The sequence below is a fragment of the Nomascus leucogenys genome, chromosome 19 (genome assembly GCF_006542625.1).
Source record: "Nomascus leucogenys isolate Asia chromosome 19, Asia_NLE_v1, whole genome shotgun sequence".
NCBI lineage: Eukaryota > Metazoa > Chordata > Mammalia > Primates > Hylobatidae > Nomascus > Nomascus leucogenys.
Window position 1 is genome coordinate 53,684,648 of NC_044399.1, and position 12,226 is coordinate 53,696,873.

At 40.3% G+C, this 12,226-nt stretch overlaps 1 protein-coding gene across 4 annotated transcripts in view; it reads right to left on the bottom strand.

Annotated features, from left to right (window-relative positions):
• The window catches only part of LTBP1 (latent transforming growth factor beta binding protein 1), a 440,637-nt gene that overhangs the window by 250,903 nt on the left and 177,508 nt on the right, over positions 1-12,226 (bottom strand). For 3 of the 4 annotated variants that reach the window (XM_003262722.3, XM_003262721.3, XM_030799968.1), the window contains exon 1: positions 5,959-6,322. In XM_003262722.3, the coding sequence (XP_003262770.2) occupies positions 5,959-6,181 (223 nt within the window). In that variant the 5' untranslated portion in view covers positions 6,182-6,322. Of the gene's footprint in view, positions 1-5,958; positions 6,323-12,226 lie in introns of those variants that run through there. The other variant, XM_030799969.1, reaches the window with a different exon arrangement.

Below are 12,226 nucleotides of genomic sequence, written 5' to 3' on the forward strand. Positions count from 1 at the left end.
GTCCCTATGACCCCTGGCAACCACCATTCTACTTTCTCTTTGAACTTGACTACTCTAGGCACCTCATATAAATGGACTCGTACTGTATTTGTTTTTTTGTGACTGGTTTATTTGACTTAGCATAACATCTTTGAGGTTCATCCACGCTGTAGCCACACTATGTTTTTGTAATGCTAGAGGAGGGCAAGGACTTTTATTTAGTGCGCTGCTATCGCCTGAACCCATACCTGGCACATAGTATGTGCTTAATAAATGCATGTTAAGTGAATAACTGTTCCTAATACTCGCCTTTTAAAGGTGGTCTACAGCTTAAATAAAATAAAAAGGAAAAGACCAGGTGTGGTGGCTCGCGCCTGTAATCCCTTTGGGAGCATGAGGTGGGTGGATCACTTGGGGTCAGGAGTTCAAGACCAGCCTGGCCAACATAGTGAAACCCCGTCTCTACTAAAAATACAAAAAATTAGCCGGGCACGGTGGCAGGTGCCTGTAATCCCAGCTATTCAAGAGGCTGAGGCAGGAGAATCACTTAAACCCGGAGGGTGGAGGTTGCAGTGAGCCGAGATGGTGGCACTGCACTCCGGCCTGGGCAACAAGAGCAAAACTCTATCTCAAAAAAAAAAAAAACACAAATTAATTAATTAATAAAATAAAAGGAAAATGCTCTACATTATGACATTTACTCAGTATTAGAAAATAAAATTCTTTGATACAGCTAAATGTATGTGGAAGTGGTTTCTTTGATAAGTTCTCAGGCATTCTAAATTGCCTGAAGGAAAAGCAACCACTTTCTTTTAGTATTGTATTGAAACATCTTTTAAAACCTGAGATATACCTGCACAATTTATTAAGGGGAAAATACATTCTCCAGTGAAAGGGTGACACGATGGCATTTTCATTGGTTTCTGTGTGAGACAAACATTAAGGAGTCCAAACAATGATGAATGGTAAAGGATGAGAAACTCAGTGACTGAACTAAGTTTCCAGAAAAAACTATATGCTTGCCCCTCTTAAGCAGTTATGTCAGTTTATTTAATGCCTCAACGAGAGAAAATTTTCTTCCCTCCTTGTGAGGAGAACCTACACAGTCAGCTTAGCAGCACGAACTGCTTCTGTTCCTCATCCCAGCACCACAGTATCAGGCTGGTTTTGTGAAATCTCCGGGGAGATTTTCAGTGCAGAGCATCAGACAAGCCCCAGAACAGCTACAGGACGCCAGAGGTTGTCATTCATTCAGAAACTTATTTAGCCTCTTAAAACATGAGTTTCCCAGCTAAAAAACTGAAAGCACTTCTCTCTTCTTCAAAATGACAAGTATCAACTTCTTTCACAGAACTTTAGTAAATTCTCCAAGAGTAAAATCCAAATGCCTAAGCTTGAAATTCAAGGTGTTCCACAGCCTTGCACCAATCTGCCTTCCCAACTTGTCATTTACCATTATTACTTTTCATGTGTCCCACATTTAAGTGAAGCTATTCCCAATTCCCAGAAACCACCTCTGCCTTCTCATCTCCATGCCCATTTCTAGGGGGATAAATTCTTCTTTCCCATGTCAACTTTGCTTCTCTCTTCCCTCTACTCCTCCATGCATCTTTATTTTGGAACTCACCAATATTTCAAGTTCCACGTCTCCCTTCAGTCCACAATCAGGCCATCTACCTTTATCTACTCAGCCCCTCAACATGAGACAACACGCTTCCTAGACAGGGACAGCAAGGTGAACTAAACATAAAAGCTGCATGCCATCTCTTTTCTCTCTAAGCATCCTCCCTCAGCTAGAAGTGATATTTCCCTTCTCTGGGTGCCTGCTAGCAGCTCTCTACCTTAATTTAGGGTTATTTACATATATCCTTCATCTCCTCCTCAAAGTATAAGCTCTTAGAAGGCAGCTTTATGATTTGCTTATCTTAGAAAATCTACTACCATGTTTTATACATAGTCACTTAATATATGGTCATAGGAGGCAACATGGGAGAGCCAGAGGTATTGTGACTCTAGGATAAGAAAACCTGGCTGAAATAACCTTTAATCAAGCCAGTAAAGCAACAGTGCTCATATTTGCAAACTATGGATACTACCATGTGCCTAAGAGGCAGTAGGCATCAAATGAAATAACGTATGAGAACATACTTTTTAAATGGTCAAACGTTTTTTATGATTATTCAATTGGTGCTAATAGAACATGAGTCTTTAGAATCACATAAACCAAATGTGTTATTTTGACTATCATGACTGCTTTTCAATGTCTCCACAAATAAGTTATACCAAGTGACACTATTACTGCGTTTGAAATATTCTAGTTGTGACATGAATTTATATGTTCTTCTTGTCAGAGGAACTTAAGGCTTTATAAACAATTTAAAAATCCCAGAAGGTCATCTGTATTTTAGCCCTATAAAATGTTAAGAATCCTTTAAAACAACAGTGGTGAACCTGCTGGCCCACCCAACGAGGGATATGTTTCCATTTTTTAAAAAGGCAGGGGTGGGGCAAACAGCAAGGCAGAGCTCAAAAAAAAAAAAAAAAAAGAAAAGTAATTATCATTAGAAACCTGCTTCATAGGAAATACCATTTAAAGTAACTATTCTGTTAAACCATACCAAAATCACTATCCATAAAAATGGGCTTTTCTAGAATCTCAGAGTGCTTCCTTTGGATACCATATTCATTTGGGCCTCACTTTTAGAGTCGCATTAAGCGGAAGTTATACTTATTATTTCTCCCACTGAATATTCAAGAACAGAGACTGCATGATCAATAGTCATGCGAAAATATCTGCTGCCTTTCACACCTGGAAAGCCCAGACTCATCCTCATCAAAGACCAGAAGACCAACATAGAAGCGGCATGAAGGAATTATCCCACAAGCCTGTAAAAGAACAACCTCTACATATCTATTAGGACCTGCACTGTATGGAGGAGGTGAGCTGGGCCCAAAGAGCACATAGAGCCAATGTTACCCCAGGATTCAGCCCCGGTATGCTGGACTCTCAGTTGCTTTCTCTCTCTCTCTCTCTGTTATCCCAGCCAGCCCTCGCATAAGACACAACTCCATGAGGTCCTTCACCTTGTCCCTCCTATACATCATGGTCAGACTCCAGGTAGGTAAGAAAACAGATGGCATAAGGATATCTAGGTTCTAGGCGTAAGCTAATTGACTTGCCAAGAAACTAAAGCGAGCTCACTTAATTAACACTCTGAACCTAAGTTTCTGTATTGAAAAAATGGTGATGATCATGTCTGTTCCACATCCTCAAAAACAAACAAACAAACAAACAAACAAAAAACTGTAAATCACCATGCAAATGTTGGAAATTATTTCTGTTATTCTGATTATCAAAACTAATTATGAAGTCCATATAATTTTCCCTGGATTATGTTCATTCCTTAGAGTATGGCACTCAAGCCAAATTCAGCCCAACAAATGTTTTTGTAACACGGCCACACCTATTCTTGTTCATATTGTCTCTGGCTGCTTTCACACTACGGTGGCAGAGTTGAGTAGCTGTAACAGAAACTGTATGGCCCACAAAGTCTAAAACATATTTTATACTATCTGGCCCTTTACAAAAAGAGTTTGCCAGCCCTCACCTTTAAGTACCGACAAATATTAGAGATCAAAGGGAGTAGCTGACAAGTGACAGTAAATTTTGAATTTTCCCCAAACTTTAAACTATTTCCCAAATAACGTCTTTTTCGTCAAAAGATTTAGTATTCTATAAACAAGTACAAAGACAGAAGAAAAAAATCAGAAAACCACTTTTTGCAAATAATAAAATTATACTAAACCAGTAAAGTCCCAAAAAGATATATGCATAAACATTTTTTAATTTTTCTGTATTTTCAAAGGATCACAGTCTGTAAGTTCCACAAAATTACCATTCTTAAAGAAAGAAATATCATAAAAATTGTCCCTCAAACTATCCAATATTTGAAATAAAACATAAACAGGAGAGGGAAATAGCTCAGAGTATAAATGAAATGTTTCCCACAATTTCCAATGTGAAACTGTTTATTACTATGGGTCCTTCTCACCCCATCCTCTACTTTTTAAAAAATTAAACTGCTCTGCCAATCCTACATGGAGAGTGGAGTTCTGCTTTTGAAATGCTTTTGTAAATAATTTTGCTTTATTTTGCATTTTGAATAGGCTACGTATATTCTGTTCCTAAACATCTGGTTCAGTGCCAGAAAGGAAAGTGTGTGATGTGTTTCAACAAGTAGACTTCCTCTGTTTCTCAAAGCCTTCAAAATATTTAGTTTCAAAATGAATACACTGGAAGCCAAAAAATTACCACCCATTTGATTATTTTGTCATTGCTACTGTAAAGATTTACAATAAACACAAGGAGGGAAAGGAGCAGTGAGTAAGGAAGGCAACCAAGAAAGATAAAGTGGGGAAAAGCCATCAGACTCATGATAGTCTACTGGAATTGCCTTTTCTTTTCCCCTCCTCGTCTGCAGCTCTCCAAAGAAAAATTTTTAAAAGCCAGAAAATAGTGTTACTTATTGCTGATAAAAAGTCATACGATCTTAGAGATGGACTAAATTTTAGAGGTCATTAAATACAATCCCATTTATTTTATGAATGAGAAAAACTGAGGCCCAGAAATATTAACTGGCATGCCCTACGGATTAGCTAGTTAGTGGCAGGACCGGGACCAGAATCCAGTTTCCTGATCATCAGTTCACTTCCCATTAGACTTGGCTCCCTGCCCTGCAAAGCATAATGTGCCATTTGGCACCTAACAGCTAAATTCTTTTAAAAACTATGCCCAGAGTACCCCTATCATAGCCAGGAAACTCACAATGCCCTTTTAAATCGTATCTATGGGCACATATTTTTTCCAAGCACAGACGATCAAAAATATGCTTTGACCTCCTAAGGACTGGGAGTCACAATAAAACAGCAGAATAATCAAAGAGCTAATAAGAACTTCAAGCTGTCCCTTTATTTTGTCTTGATGTAAATCAGTTTGACATAGACACCCCTTCTCCTACCACCCCCCCAGACACACATTTCCAAGACTAAACAGCAATATTCCATAAAAAGACCAGATCTAGCCAGTGTTATTATCTGTCTGACATTTGGGTTATTCTTGTGAGTAACTCAGAAAGTAACGTGGGTGTCTGCGATTATTTGAGTACACATGGCAAACCATAATTGGTCAAAAAATAATAAAAGACATTTTTCTGCGACAAAAATACCGTATTGCATGACAACATGGCAACATGACAGCATTCCGTGGACCGCAATCCTTTCTCCATTTGCAAAAAAGTAAAAAACAAAAATTCAAAACGAACCAACAAGGCTTTCTTGCAGACAGCAAGTACTAGTTCATATTTAAATTAACTTAAAGGAGTACTGAGAGTAATCTACCAGTCTGTCTTCCCCAAATCCACGTTATATATCAATTTATATTCAGTCTTGTGAGACGGAGCAGAAACATGGCAAAAGATGCAATTCTGTATCCTTTTCTACAACCAAGTATAGGTTTTTGACAATTCTCGGAGTTTTGTTTTAGAGCTTGGCTATTTTTGAAGTAAAAACTTCAAATTTCATCACCACCTTCCAAAATTTATTACGAGTCAAATCTAAGACAAATTCCACTTATCACTGGGCTGATAAAATTTGAAGCTTATCAGCACAAGTCATGCCTTAGGATCTAAATCTAAAACCTACTCTCTTCTCTTCTACTGTATATATTCCCATTTCACATGGCTATGTAAATGCTAAGCAATAAGGGAAAATATTCTAGTTGCCATTCCCCTAAGAAACCAAAAATCAGGTTAAAAATTATTCCAAAAGTAATTTAAAAGATCCCATGAAAGAAACATATTCGTACTCATAGACAGACACCCATTGAAGCAGGGAGCAGTGTGAATGGAGGGGGTGTCTAAATGCTACAATCTCATAAAACTCGACTCAGTAAGGACAGTTAGGGACCGTGGAGGAACTCACCCACTCGGAAGTTCGTGGCCGTCAGGGTGTCGGCAGCATGACCATTCTCACTAATGAGAGTGGTGGTGTTCCCCTTCTCACAGCTGTTCTGACAGCTGCCCTTGGTGCAGGTCACTTTACAGATGCTCGGAGTAAAGACCACCTTGATGCGGCCAGTGTGGTTACTCACTAGGAGCGGAGGCAGGGAGAAAAAGAACAACAAACACATCAGCTTAGTATCCATGAACTTGCCTCGGAAGGTTTAAAAAAACAGAAAAAAAGAAAAGAAAGGAGCAAGAGGGGAAAAGAGAGAGCCCACAACCCGACAGGTTTAAGGAAAGAGGGAAGCCTTCAGTGCTCGCTGCTCTGTATTCAGTGGTGTCTCTGAAACAGGAGTAGGAAGCTTAGCAAACAGAACTCTGGGATGCACTCCAAAACCACATTTGAAGTCGAGTCACTGGAGTGGGATTACTAACCACAATGCTGCACTTTATTCACGGGCAGACAAAGAGCAATACCAAGGGCACGACAGATTAAAGAGCCAACCCTGACAGGCAGATGTAATGCAAAGGGGTTGGCCGTGCACCTAGCGGTGAATAAACTCTTGTGTCCTCAACTTGCATACTTTCCCTGTTTCTCCACTTATTAAGTCACTATTTGCAGCCCGACCCCTGGAAATGTTTTAGGCATGCGGCATGTCTGAAAACATCTGTCTCAAATCTCCTGGCACTCTCGGCTGAAGTGATCAAATGCTGTGACGCAGCTGCGGGAGCCCATTTCTTTTTCACAACTCCAGGGCACTATTTCTCCATAAGAATTTAGGCAACATATATTTTGTTTTCCTGTGAACAGGGCCCATCTTTAAAGGGGTAAGCCAGGTCACAGGGATAAAGGGTTGCCTTCCTAAAAATAACATCCTTGGGCTCTCACTGTCTTTATTCATAGACCACCTGGAACAGCCACTGGGGATGGAGCTTTCTTTCATTCGTGTGGCCTTCTCTTAAAAACCAAATGCTATCACCTGACCACACAGCCGAGGCTATGTGGTATCACAAAATAAGCCCTAGGCTAAAAGTATATCCTGGTTTACAATCCCAGCTCAAACACGGTGTGACTCTGGACATGCCATTTCACTTTTTCCCAAAACTTGAGAGAATTGAAACTGGTATTTTCTACACACTAACTTTCAACGTCTCTATCAGAGGTCAGCAAGCTACAGTTTAGGGACCCAATCCAGCTCGCTGCCTGCTTTTGTAAATAAAGTTTTACTGGAACACAGCCACCCTCATTCATTTCTGTACTGTCTATGGCTGCTTTTGTGCTATGATGGCAGAACTGCACTGTCTCTGTGCAGTTCTGCCTCACCCAGACCTGCCCTTCACTGCCGGATCCCAACCTGAAGTCTCTGGCAAATTCCAAGACACACACTGTTTTGATTGCTACATCTGCGATAGGCCCCCAGCCAGGTCCTTCCTCTTTCCAGGAGACTAGGCAGAAAGCAAAGATGGTAGCAGTAGCTGAAGAGAGCCAGTCATCTGTGAGGCTTTAAGGCCGTCAAGAAGCAGTGCCCTTCTGACGCCACTCCATGAGTGGAGTGGCCAAAGGGGAGAGAGGCTCTGGACCAGCCTTTTTTATACCATCTTTGCCCACCAGAAAAGCTTGTCTCTCTTTATATTGCTTTGGTTTGGCTAATATTATATTTTCAGAAAATCATCCCAAGATGCCTCTATAAGACCCCCAACGGATTAAAATTGTGGTCATAAGCTGAGCTTGGAAACAAAGAACTTTAACCAAAGAAGCCATTCCAATTTCAGGGTTGGAATGGGGCCCCAGAGGTTTTCTAACACAACCATCTCTCATCCACTGTTTGCATTCCACGTATCAAGTGGTCGTGTAACCTTTACTTGAAAATCTCTAGTGACGGGCAGCTCATTACCCACAAAAGCACATGATAGTTATGGCAGTTCCCAGCAAGTACTATTTTTTATTGAGCTGAAATCTGGCCTCACAGTAACTCGCACACATTAATCCTAATTTGGTTCCCCATGGCCTCACAATCTAATGCCTCTTCCACATGACAGCCCTTCAAATAAGTTATCTTTGAGATAAATGCCACTTAATCAAAGAAAGCTAAAATTAGAAAGACTTGAACCCATCAGCTGGGTTGGCCATCTCACTTAGAAGAAGAAAAATGACTCCTCTGGAGGAGAAAGCCCTCCATTCTTTTCAAATGGGTTTCCAAGACAGTTTCGCCTTCATCGGTGGTTCTAACCCTGGAGGATCAAGACATGTTGTCTGAGATGGCAGATGTCCTAGTGGCCAAGCAGGCCTTCTGGCACCTTGCAAAATGACATCCAATAGGATGCTACTATCAGTCAATACTTTAAATAGAGGGCTAGCAAACTTTTTCTACAAAGGGCCAAATTGTAACTGTATTAGGATTGCAGGCGAAAACGACTCTAGTCCTATTCAACCCTGTGGACCTGCTTAGCTGGAAAGCAGACTGTTAAAAACAATATGTAAATGAGTGGGCATGGCTCTGTTCCAATCAAACTTTACTTAAACACTTCAGCAACCCCTCCTTTAAATGCTTACAGGACATTTTAAAGTTATCTGGGAGTCTACCTTAGAAATTAAAAAAAAAAACAGTGGAATCCTGATTTCACCAGCAGATAAAATTCACCTAGTTTGATTTGTTTTTTTTACAGTAGCACAAACAAATCAGCTTATAATCCAAGTTGTCAGACAATGCTTACAAATGTCTTGAGGATACTTTTTGTGTTCAAGTGTGTGAAACCCCAGAAAAAAAGAGACAACATTTTCCCACTTCAAAAAAATATAAACTCCTATTTTTTCTGGCTCCTGGTACAATCATGAAATTAGAATCTGTGTGCCAACTATTTTGTCTTCTCTGGCATTAACTTGTAGCACCAGCAGCTGCCACACAGATGCTCACACAGTCACCTAAATTATGCTCACTTAGGCAAACTGAGACATCCAAAGAAAGCAAGCACTTAATCATTATTCCCATTTCACCTCCCAGCTACAGTAGTCACTTTATAAGCACTGGAGATTCTCCGGGCCTATTGTTATTAAAAACTTCTTAGATTTCTTTGCCAAAAAAAAAATTTTTTTGGCTTGGAATCATCTGGATTTTCAAAAGGCAGAGACAGTTTCATATGACTTAATTCTGATTTTTACAATGTTCACATCTTCTTGGAAGCAGAAGCTATATTTTATTTCATATAAAAATAAAAATGCTTGTGTTTTACAAGCATTCTGCTATAAAGTAATCTAATTCTAAAACAGACACTTGTATTCTAAGCGGGTCCTCCCATCTCCATGAAGCATTTACTTCTTCATTATGATTAGCTTTAGATTTTCATGCCAATCTTCTCAAAATTGGTAGTGAAAATGCACTACTGCTTTTGACACTAGATTATTATCCAGAGCTCTAACAGGATCTCCATAAATGCTGGATGGATTAGAAAATATGTTCTCCCATCTCTACTCCTTGAAAATCATTCCCACATATTTAGGGTATAGCGCAAAAAGCTTAAGTTTTAAAGTTCACCAAACAGAGATCCATGCTCTGAGCTTCAAATTCCTCATATGTGACATGCTGAAGGCAACACCACTCACCTTTCAAGAATTTAGTAGGAATTCACTAACAGTGGACACAGGCTCTCCCGCAAAAGCCATTTGGTCTATCAGAGGTATCTTCTTTGCGTGCCTTGAATAAGGTAATACTCAAGGACTCCTGATGCCTTGCAGAGAGTAGGTAATTAATAATTGTAGAATAGACAAAGTAACCCAAAGCATGGGGCAAGGGTGACTGTTGGATCCCACAGAGATCCAAGACTCACAGGATGCTGGAGGTCATTTTGGTCTAAGGTCCTGCTGCACCAGTGAGAAAACAAGCTCAGGACTAACCAGAGGCAGAAGACCATCCCGAGTGGCACCTACCAGGTGATTAGGAGTTATAAGTCTGAGAAGCAAAAGTTAGGCGAATCAGGAGTTAACAGGAAAACCACTGGCACAGCTTCTGTGCTTGGTCATTTGGAGGGAAAAAAAATTCAATTTTTAGATCCCTTTAGGTGAATCAGCCCCCAAAATCTTAAGCAAGCACTTTAAAACTTTCGGTTTTAGAGGCCTTGGCTAGAGGCACAGATTGCCTGGAGCCATGCAGCACCTCCATTGGGCCTCCTAGTCAGTCAAGACACTCAAGAGTCAACATCCTGTCTGCAGCGTCTGCCAGACCCTGTGCAAATTTATACCTCCAAGAAGAGGCACTGGCACTCGGTTTAAAACAAACCACAGATATTCAGAGTGAATGGTGAATGGGATGGAAGTGAAGCCGATACCCCTCCTCCCGTGATAAAAAGCTTTCATTTCTGCTTCGGGGTTGTTAACAATAGAGAAAAATATAAAAATGTGAAAATTGTGCTTGACAAACAGACATCAGTCTAGAAAAGGGCACAGTTGCCTTGTTCGGTCATTAGACTAGGATGTGACCAAAAGCAAAGACAGCCAAAGAAATAAATATAACAAGTTCAAGACTCACATCAGATGTCATCAACAAATACAGTCTCCTCAGCATTCGTCCAGAATGAGGCGATGGCACATTAGCATGCATCCGACTTAAACAATGGGGACCAACCAGCACAGGCAATATCCTCTGGGAAGAAGCAACCTCTCTGTGGTTTAAAGCCACCACTCAATTTAAAGAGACCTACAGGCTTATTCAACACACAAGTCACGTGTACACTCTTTAGGGTGTGAGACAGACTGAGCTAACAGCTCATTCTCCCACTTGCAGTCCATCACTTACCCGAAGGCCGACAATTCTTTGAAGGACAAATCATAAAAATATTAAATAATGCTTAGAATAACAGGACTTTATTGTTCAGCTCTCCAGGCTTGCTTAACTCCTCCTGGACTATTAAAATAATGCCCATAGACTGCTCTGTGTTCCTCAAGAAAGGTGCTATGTAAATAAAAAGTAATATCAAATCTATTACTTCACCAGGCAGCCCCAGTCCTGGAAAACCCTCCAAGAAGGAAACTCAGATGAGATCACTAGTACTGATGTGGGCAGTTCCACAGGTAAGAATCCAGAGTAACCTTTCAGCTCCATCTCTTGAGTTACTGAGGCAGGAGTAGCTAAAGAAAGAGGCAGAGAGAGAAACAATTGCTACACTAGTGACAGAAATCTAAGTCTCAGATCAAGAAAAAGTGTAAGTCATTATGGGTTGGAAACCTTGCCATCTTTACAAAAGACATTTTTCCCCTAAAAATTTACCCAAAAAATGGCCAATAATATTTTTTAAAAGTAAAACCATTTTTAATTAAATATGTTAAAGAGAATAACTGAATAAGCAACAGGAAATAGCAATTTCTCAAGTATTTTTGAAAAGAAAACCAGAAAATTATTTGCTACTAAAATTTCACAACATATTATGCAAGAATCATCTTGACATATGATGGAAACTTCTAACTTTATAGATAAAATCTGTGTAAGATATTTAATTTTTGAAAGAGACACCGTGGGACAGCCTGGTGTGGTTCTGGGTCCACTAGAACTGAGGTGTGTGCCCTGTAGCTGCCTCTGGTTACTGGAATGCCGACAGCAAGTGCTGACGCCTCTGCCCTGGACTGCAGTCTGGAGCCTGTCCTGAACTTTTCTGGGTGTTCCACATCCCTAAACTGAAGAAGTATGCCTGGACAGTTGAACTCCTTCAGGATCTATAATGTTAAAGAAAAATATTTTACAAAAAAGGACAGACCATGAACATGTCAAAAAGCCATGGATTTGTTCTGCTCGTTCTCCACTTTTATTACCAACTGTATTTTCTTTTCCCAATCATTGGCTCCAGAACCATACCAGCTGTTCCAGGTGTCTCTTTCCAGGTGTCTCTGTTCCAGGCTGTTCCAGGTGTCTCTTTCCAGGTGTCTCTGTTCCAGGCTGTTCCAGGTGTCTCTTTCAAAATGACTTTTAAAACTCACCTGTCTAGAACACATTTGGAAATCCCTCATCTAGAACACATCTGGAAATCCCTTCTCTGCTCCTAATTCTGAAGATTAAGAGAACCTACCGGCATTGCCCCATCCAGAAGGGATAGTAGTATTTGAAATGCTGTGACTGAGAGTTGAAGAAACACATCCTCCAAGAAGAAAGGTCTTGAATCCGTTCATAAAAAGGAATAAAAAAGAAAGGGGGAGCGAGAGCTCAATGTACCCAATCTCCTAATTCTGAATTGAGAATGTAATCCACAGCCACAATCTAGAA